This window comes from Poromitra crassiceps (genome assembly GCF_964638095.1).
Source record: "Poromitra crassiceps genome assembly, chromosome: 6".
Taxonomy (NCBI): Eukaryota; Metazoa; Chordata; class Actinopteri; order Beryciformes; family Melamphaidae; genus Poromitra; species Poromitra crassiceps.
Genome location: NC_139627.1, coordinates 35362727 through 35372792, shown reverse-complemented (window position 1 = coordinate 35372792; position 10066 = coordinate 35362727). Strand labels below are relative to the sequence as shown.

At 43.5% G+C, this 10066-nt stretch overlaps 1 protein-coding gene across 1 annotated transcript; it reads right to left on the bottom strand.

Moving 5' to 3' along the window:
* Positions 1–3452: 3452 nt before the first annotated feature.
* gpr18 (G protein-coupled receptor 18) lies at positions 3453–8369 on the bottom strand. Its single transcript, XM_083639525.1, has 2 exons — positions 8272–8369; positions 3453–6046 (listed from the first exon to the last, which is right to left on the bottom strand). The coding sequence occupies exon 2, from the start codon at positions 6037–6039 to the stop codon at positions 5026–5028; it is 1014 nt and encodes a 337-aa protein (XP_083495651.1). The 5' UTR covers positions 6040–6046; positions 8272–8369; the 3' UTR covers positions 3453–5025.
* Between the last annotated feature and the right edge of the window lie 1697 nt (positions 8370–10066).

The window sequence follows — 10066 nt, the reverse complement described above, 5'->3', positions numbered from 1 at the left end:
TAAGAACAATAGCTCATGTACTTAACCGACTTCAGTCCACAAAAGGAATCTATTAGTCTAGTTGCACGGTCCTTAAACTGAGCATCGCGGGGGGGACCCACTCTTGCTCCACTAGATACACACACATGTGCCTCTCATTTCCTATGGCGGTCCAGAAGTATCCTTCAACATCCTATAGTAAAGTTTACCAGGGGAGAGGTTCAGTATTAAAGTGCCCTGAGAGAAACGCTCAATGATGTAAATGCAGACAGCTGCTTGCTGCTAATGCCGCGCTGTAGATAGGGAGGCCCAGGCGAGGCTGGACTACACACAGCATATATCTATATAAAATGACTATAGGAGCTCTTTCATGTCCGTATGTGCTCTAATGGGAACAATATGAAGACTAAATGGATTAGTAAAAGTGTAGGGAACCATCCTTTAAAACAAACTGCAATGTTGTGTTTCCACAACATGCCTGGGTGGCAGGAAACTGCTTTGGTTGGATGTTTTTAAGGTTATTGTACAATACTAGGCATCTCCCGCGCTACGTGCGCGCGATTCCTAGACTTGCCTGCTGTGCGAGCTCGCTAACTCCGCCTCGCCCTCCCTTCTGAACGCACACAGTACGCAGCGCGGCCGCTGACACAGCCTCGCGCGCCCTGCAGCTCAACCGCTGTGTGGGCTCCTTTCCTCTTATGACATCACTGATGATCACTGATACTGTCACAACTTCGCATCACTGATGACATCACCACTGCTCTTATGACATCACTGATGATGTCACAATGCCATGATTTCCACCGCTGCGGGGGCTCGCTGCCTCACTCGCCCACTGCGCGTCGCATACGCAGGAGGTAATTAGGGCAATCACCTAATTAAAAAATCCGGCTCTGTCAGGTCACCCGCACGGGTGCTCTTTACACCCCCTGAAAGTTTCAGCCCGATCGCACGTAAAACGGCATAGCTGTGGCCGGCACAAAAAGTTTAACAGACAAACATTGCCCACTTGCTCCCTTTTAAAATAGGAGGATATCCATTGTATGTATGCAATTTGCTCAGATAATATAACTGTGGCTTAAACTGTGATTATCCTAGAGAGCCTTGTGGTTTCAGATGGTACTGTAGGCTGTGTACTGCAACACCGTCTACTGTCCTGTATCTAGAGGAGGCATTTGTCCTAAGTCCTCTTTAACCTTCATGACAGCATGGAACTTAATGTGGTAAGACTTAAAGGAGAACTTCACAGAAAAACAATGCTGATTTATTTTGTACATGAACTCACACATATCCGACAACTCTAAACACTTTGGCAAGAATTCCTTTAGTTTGACAGTTATTGAGAGTTGATTCGAGTTAAGTTGTGGACCAGTGATGTCACTGCATTTTGCCATCCACATCATCACAACTCTCAACTTTCAAACTAAATGAATGCCCGCAAAACTGTTTACAGTTTTCGGATATGTGTGAGATCAAGTGCAAAATGAATCAGCATTGTTTTTCGGTGAAGTTCTCCTTAAATCTCTCAAGGAACGCTTTGAATCTTGCAAGACAAATAGCTAAACAAAGCACGATTTGGAAAACAAATACAGCAACACTGTGTCTGATCATCATTTGATAGTGTGCTGACACGCAAACTCTATTAAGCTGTCTTCAAATATGCAAAAATGATATGATTTTACAATGATTACATATTCACTTCCCCAGCTGGCTGGCTCCGAGCGGCTCCATTTGTCATCGACTATTGTGTCCAATTATATGATTAGCTTTGAACACTCCAGCACTTCGAGAGCTCTCGTGTGTTCTGCCGCGCAGAGTGATTCACAAACAAAGTCATTACAACATGTATTCACACATATCAAATAACATAACAGATGGCCACTGTGCTTGCCGCCTGATTTGTTTTCCACGCGCCGTAGAAAAAAGAGAGGGAAAAAAGTATTTTCTCCGAGCTTTGTTTAATGCTGACTGTTTTTATTCCCAGAGAAGAGCAGCTGGCTGTCGCGCTGTTAGATCAGCTCCTATGAAAGACAATCTTGTTTTCATTAATTTCTCTACAACAAAGGCACTTGTTGTGAAGATTTAGAATTACAGCGGGTAAAGCTTCCGGATAATTCATCACAGGGACTTGACAGGAAACTTAATTGTTTTAAATGCCAGTTGCTGTGTGCAGCGTGCTCGGTTGTTCTTTGATGTCTAACAGGTGGGACAGATAGACGAACCTCTGATGTTTCATTTGACCTCTGACCTCGCTGTTATAAATCCTCTTGTAGTCCAGCGGCCAATAAACCGACCGTCATGTGATGAACTGCACTTCCCAGGATTCCACGAGACGAGTGTCTGCTGCCTCCTCTTTATTATGCTCCCTACATCCTCCTCATACAAACCAACCAACCAACCAACCAACCAACCACCAAACGCACTCATGTTTATCCTCCACTCATGCTCATCAAGAAACAGAAAACAGATGGGATTATAAGAGGCTATTCACTATTCAGAATGCATCTCTTTTTTCAAATCAAGTTTTTCTTTCGGTTTTTCTCCCTAATTGTACTTGGCCAATTCCCCCTGGTCTCCTGGTCGCTGTTCCACCTCTGCCGATCTGGGGAGAGCCATAGACTAGCTAGCCCATGCCTCCTCCGATTTTGTGCAGTCGCCAGCCGCTTCTTTTCTCCCGACAGTGAGGAGTTTCACCGGCAGGACGTGGGATCACGCTATTCCCCCCAGTTTCCCTCCCCGGCCCGGAGCAGGCACCCAGTGACCAGGACTCATACCCCACTGGCTTCCCACCCGTAGACATGGCCGATTGTGTCTGTAGGAACGTCTGACCGAGCCAGAAGTACCGCTTCCGTCAGAATGTATCGCTTGTCTACTTTACATATTTATCGGTAATTGTGTGTGTGGAGTCATATCCATACCAGAGTTTAGAGAATGGTCACGATAGGTATGGTTACTACACAAGTTGACACAATGCCTTGACCATGATGACTCACTGTCTAAGCCTCACTCAGCCTCACCCTTCATTTGAGCAATTGGAAAGTGAGCCTTTGCTTGGATGATATTTTGTGCAGGACACCTGTCAGGACCATATTAATGTTGTTCTTTGTTTCAACTGAATAGTCACATTCACTCACAACTCATCACTTGTCTTCCTCCGTCTCAGGGATAAATTGAGGAGAAACTGCAGGGTCTTGCAGCCTCATAGTCATTTTGCTCCGGTGCAACGAAAGACCTGATATGAAAGCATCACATGTGCAAAGAAGCTCTTCTCTTAAGCTTGAAGGTGAATAAGGTGAATAGCCACTCTGACATCTCTTGAGGATGTTACTGTAAAAGCACTCCAAAGTGACTGAATCATTTAACACCTAATCAATACTATTTGCATTTGCACCATAAACACATTATTTCTTATTCCTGTCTGATCACGCGGCCATCACTGTATTATAACGTCTGTGTGAGAAGGTGGAGTCATGTTTATTTAATTGGACAACAGCTCAAATCTTCCATAGGTCATTGTAAAGTTGCACAGCTTGTAAGAAAGTTAATGAAAGGAACAAAAACAAGTAAAAAAAAATATATATATATACAGCACCCAACAGTTAAAACAGACAATATCCACTCTTAATCTGGAGAAGACACTTAAAAGAAAATCTTTCTCTTGCTCTGCCAGGTAGATGGGATCCGCCTGTGTTTTCTGTGACATGCTGCCATCACCTGGCCATGACATAAACAACAGCTTTCACAAAGATTCTGCTTCTCATTTCCTGTCTCAATGCACCTCCTTCTGGTTGAGTTTAAACTTGTCACTGGTTGATGTGCCTTGACACCAAGATAGATCGACAAGTACAATAGTCAACTTTGTATTCATAAACATGACATAATACAGAAAATGGTGACAGCTGGATTTGCACGAGATCATGAGATCAGATCTGTTTTGTGAAAACAAAACCATCCATATGGCAGCATCAGGTATGGTGCAAAAAAGCGAGATAAAAACAGTGACCTTAAGAAGCCCACAATAATTTCCGGTTGGTTTCTTGTTTTCCGGATGCTGTTACCTCATGTCTGCTAGATGCAGACATGAGGTTGAGAAAGGTTTCTAGATGTAGGCATAGTATGAAAACAAGCACTAAGATTCTTCAAGGAGGCTTATTTTAGCCTTCATATTATGTTCCACCTGAGCGCGAGATGCTGCTTTGTCTGCCGGAGCAAAGATGCGTTGAAATCATCTCAAGTCTCATGGGTGAGTCAATCAGCTCGGAACGCAGATGTTTGTGCCACAACAACAATACTCCCATACTGTGAGTGTGAATTCACGTCTCGGAAATTAATTACAGTTTTTGATCCGATGGATAGCTAATGAGCGCTTAGACAGTGTAATGTATTCAGTGTTGCACTATGCCAAAATGTGCACAAGTACTTTGTACATACAGTAGAGCATGTGACACAGTGTCATTTTTGACATGGTATTGTTAGAGGCTTAGAGCTCTTCACGGGTCCAAAAAGTCATGCCCAAATCCAAAAGGACCCGAAAATGTAGTACCCAGAACCAAACCAGATCTATCTATTATTAGAAAGCTGAGACCCGTACCCATACAGAACCGATAAATGTTGGACCCGAGCCGGACCCGCAGTCGCTTCTTTTGAATGGACCCGAGGCCAGGCTGGCGGGTATTCGGGGGTTTGGGCATACCCGAAGACCTCTAACATGAGCCAGAATAAAGAATCAAATCAAACTACGGTACACGCCACATACATTTCCCCAAAGATGGTTTCTGTCATTTTAGGTAGTTCTAATCATGCTGATGTAGGTTCCAGTGCTCACTTTTCTGATAAGTTTGTTTTAAATTTGTTATTTGACAATATAAACAGCCACTTGCCAGGTCCACTCGGGTCCTAATGGACCTAACATTTCAATGTCAGAGATCCGAGACCCACGGCAAACAGTCCCGCGGTCACTTCTTTTGAATGGACGCAAAAGACCTGGCCGAGTCTGAGCCAGACCCTCGGGTATTCGGGGTTCGGCCATACCTGAAGACCTCTAGTTCATACCATTGCGCCGGTCAAGTTGCTCATTGATCTTATGCTGCCGGTGTGAGTGTGTCTGCTCTTTCTCCTAACACTTCGCAGATAGTTCCTATACAGAATCACACTGATCACCCTGTCCTGGAACTGCTTGGAGACGATGTAGTACAGAATAATATCTAACACTGTGCTCATGTTCATCAGGAATGTGGTGAAGGCTCCCCATGTGTTGTAGTCCCCTTCTTCGCCCACCTTCAGCAAAAGGACCACCAAACAAACATGGAAGGGCACAAAACAAACCAACATTTGGATGATGAGCGTGATGATAATGCGGATGGACTTCTGCTTGATTTTAGGCTTGAGTTTCGAGGTGCGGCCGTGGATCAGATTGTCCACGATGACGACGTAGCAGCCGATCATGATCAATATGGGCACCAGGAAGAAGAAGGTGAGCCGCACAAAGTGGACGGGGTTGTCACGGCGCAGGTGGATGATGTCGCGTGTCTTAATGCAGGTGGTGAAGTTGGAGGCACGGTCGGGGTCGTCCTGGATGAAGAGCAGGGGCACGGTGCTGCCCAGGGTCATGATCCACACCCCCAAGCTCGCCACCACAGCCTTGGGGATGTTCTTCAGCTCCTTCCCGTGCTTCGGCTGGACAATGGCCACATAGCGGTCAGCGCTGATCAGAGCGAACAGCCACAGCGCCATGCAGGGGTAGAAGATGGTAAGGGCGGCGCTGAGCCGACAGAACAAGTCTCCGAAGGGCCAGTAGTCCTGCTGGTTGTAGGCCATCCTGAAGGGGAGCAGCAGGAGGAAGATGAGGTCCACCACAGCCACGTTGATCATGTAGACCGTGACGGAGTTCCTCTTCTTGGTGGTGAGGGCAAACACCCACAAGGCGGTGAGATTGACTATGACTCCTATGATGAATATGAAGCAGTAGAAGATCAGGCCCACCATGCGGTATTCCACCGCAACCTGCTCCAGCCGCACTGTACCAGACTCCACCGACATGTTGGAAGTATTCAGATCCATACTGCAGCTTTAATTCAGCAAAGAGAGCAGAATGTTTAGAATTACTGTTGGCAATCAGGAGAAAACATTGTTCTTGTTTTTTTCCTCATACCGTTTCACTCTCAGTAGGTCATCGCACAGAATTCGGCACTGCACTCCGCAGGGTCGCCAGCAGCGCACCCACAGAGTTCGAAGTCGATCGGACAAATTCGAATTCGGCGTGTGCGCTGCTGAATTTCATGTGATTCGACCGATCGGAACACGGTTTTCCTGTATTTCCTGCATAAATTTGCATGAATTATGACATTACAAAGTTACAGCAGCCCAAGGTATAAATCTACTATATAAAGGCAGGACCATCTGAACACTGGTTTGCACCGAAAGTCAAATCCATCACAACTGAGCATGCTCAGAACACGGGTTTGTGCCGAAAGTCAAAACTGTCACAACTGAACATGCTCAGAACATGGGTTTGCACCAAAGTAAAGTAAAGTAAAGTAAAGTAAAGTAAAGTAAAGTAAAGTAAAGAAAATAAAAGATTCCCGGACTTCTGTCATAGACATTGTAACATCATCAGTGCAAGGATGTATTACCAAGTGGGCATGGGACGAAATTAATCTGATCCCTTAAGGCCCCAACCCTTTATTTTTGACGTTTCATAAGTTTATGGAAATAAGAATGTTATTGTGCTTTTGGCTTTAATTGAGTGTACCTGTGCTGTAAATCCTATTATTGACATACAGGTGAAATTATTTATTGTTATTGTGCTGTTGGCTTTGAGTGTTCAGGTGGCTGTGTATGTGCGCTATGAGTGGGGCTCTTTTCTGCGTCCAGGCCCAGGGGCCACTCATGTCATAATCCGTCTATGCATCAGTGATGTCATAAATCCTTCCATGCAGAGGGTATAAGTAGGACCAGTAGAGTTTGTGTAGCCACACAGTGAGTGAAAGTCCAATACAGTGAGTGGGTAAACGGGCACTGCACTAGTTTGTTCTCATTTGAGATTAGCTCCTAATTCACATATCTCGAAAGGTCACGTGCTGCTCGGTAGGTCGTAACAAGAAAGAAAAAGCTGGAGGTGTTTATGAAATGGATAAAGTCCACCTATCTAAGTTAAACTAGAGCATGTATATGCTGGTTTTCTGGGAGCCAGATACCAAACATATCGCAAAAAAATCTGAAACAGTACTTTACTTTTAAGTACTAAAAGATTTTCACATTGATTTGTTTTGCCTTTAAGTATCTGTTAGTGGCAGATTTGATTGAGTTTCAAACAACCTTATGAGCGGGAGAAGGCAGTGCAACTTTATTACATACCTGATAGCTCTCATTATGCGCAGATACATGGCTCAATGGGCCACATGAGTTGGAAATATCACAGTAATTATAGGGATAATAAAACTCCCGAATGACGGTATTTTCCTCTCACCCAAGGCGCAGTGCCAGCCAAATGAACGTTTCTTTGTTTGAGATAAAAAGAAAATGTGTATGAAACAAACAGGTTCCCAGAAGAAGTAATGAAGTTGAAATGGCCAGAGGCTGTTTCTAAAAGAGTATCTGTATTTCACAGTTTGCAGAACCTGCTGCTAGATCATTTGAATAGTTATTTTTGAAACAGCTGTGCAGCTGCAGTGTGAGAGCAATGGGAAGTCATATCTGTCTAATCTAAATGTATTCTATAACCTTATGTTACACTAACAAACAAGCATACGTACATACATACATGCATACATCTAACTAAAAACTATAGTAGGATATATATATATATATATATATATATATATATATACGGTATATATATATTTATATATATATATATATACACACACATAATGTACTGTGTATATTACAGCATCTGAAGAACATTTTGGAGAAGCGAGTGAAATCTGTGTCTAGGGTAGAAAGCTGGAAGTGAAATTAAATTATCGTGAGAAACTTTTGATCTTGTCTTGATGAGAAATCACGTGACTACGATGCATTTGCATTTGTGGTTTAAACTATTCACTTTTTCCTTTGATAAATGACATAAGCCACCAATTGCTGTACTGTGCATTGTGAATTGTGGCCATGTAAACTTTGTAAAGGAACAAACCAAATTTACTGAACACAATTATTGTCAAGCGACAGCATGAAGCAAATGAAGTGATGTGAAGCAGCATGTGCAGTAACTCCCAAACCTCCAATCTTGTTTTTCCATCTCAAAAGTCAAACAGATCAGATAGCACCGTCTGTACAATTAACGACCACACTTACCACAGGTATAGGCTATCTTTTCAGCATTTCCTAGGCATCAGCATCTTGATAACAAGCCCTCACCAAGTGCCTTGTGAAGCAGCGCTGAGTGCTCTGCTCTAACAGCCAAAAGAGGGAAGTGAATGTGTCTATTTCAGAGGGTGATACTGATGGAAACGGCGGTGACACAGAGCAGAGAGTAGAAAGCCCCCATCACTTCCTGTGTCTCGCACACACACACACACACACACACACACACACACACACACACACACACACACACACACACACACACACACACACACACACACACACACACACACACACACACACACACACACACACACACTGTAGTTTCTGGTACAGTACTGTACCTATAGAAGTATCTACAGAGTCGAAACACAAAAAGGGCTACAGCTTTCCACTTCTGCAATTACACCCCCTTAAAGAAAATGATGTGCCATTATAAGTGGGAGTGTGTTTGGCAGGCAGAGAGATGGCAGATTTAGGGCGAGTTATTGATTGGAAAAGTGGGGTCTGTCACAGCACATTAGTTCTCAGGGGAGTAATCCACAGCAGGTTGCTGTGAGAAGCATCTGCTGCCGGAGAGAAGTAATTAAAAACAGGATGTTGAGGCAGTTGCCATATAAACAGGAAATAAGACGATGGTAATAGACACTTCACGCTGATGCTGTGCCATGCTTTTACACCACGTCGACTATAATGGATGCAAAGCGCATACCTCAGGTGAAGCGCTCAAGGTCAAGCCGGACCCGGACTGAATACAGATGAATGCGTGTACAGGTATATGCATGTGTGTGTGCGAATGTGCATTATGGCCATTTGGCACAAAGACCATGTTTGATCAGTGTTGGGTATAACTAGTTATAATAATAATAATAATAATGATTGGATTTATATAGCGCTTTTCTAGACACCCAAAGCGCTTCACAGAAATCATTATTCATTCACACCATTCGTACCAGTGGTGGTAAGCTACGGGTGATGTAGCCACAGCTGCCCTGGGGAAGACTGACGGGAGTTACTTAGGAACTAGTTAATGTAACTACTTTTTGCAGTAGTAATCTAATTACTTTGTCAAATTTAGTAAGTGAATCACAATTACTGAAATTCAACTGGGCTAGTGACTAGTTACTTTAGGATGTGAAAATAGCGGACAACTTCAGAGGATTATCCAGTTTATGACCTTGAGTAGGCTCTCAGCCTCCTCAGTAAGTGGATGTAATTCCATGCCTACAATGATGGATACAATTTGACAGTGTATTGTCCCACACTGCGCCACAACAACACTAAAAGAATATGTGTGCATTAATAAGACAATCGAAGCAGACACAAAAGGTACTTTCCTAGTAACTGATTACCTTTATTATGCAGTAATTTCAAAGTAATGCAATTACTTTGTGAGAAAAGTAACTAGTAACTGTAACAAATTACACATTTTCAGTAAATTGCCCAACACTGTTTTTTGAATCAAAACTTCTTCCCCTGCTCTCCTAACTAATATTTTCCATTACTATCATAGATCTTCTGAGATAATTTAGAAACTCTGTCACACTTGCCCATGCAACATCTCCCCTCCCTGTGCCATGTGACTACTCTCCACAATGGTTACAACTATTTGTCACATTATTTTTGTTTTTTGATGAGCCAGGTTTCTCACTTTGTTTGGCGTAGTCTTGTTTCAGGCACTATGGTTGAGGACCTTCTTTCCAGGGTTACTAAATTGCTCTCTGTCTGTTAAGCACAGTGTCTGTGAGGAAGAGCTGCTTATTCGGTCTAATTCTTATTCCCAAGA

Coding starts and splice junctions, on each gene's coding strand:
- gpr18 (XM_083639525.1), bottom strand. CDS start 6,039: ATGGATCTGAATACTTCCAACATGTCGGTGGAGTCTGGTACAGTGCGG.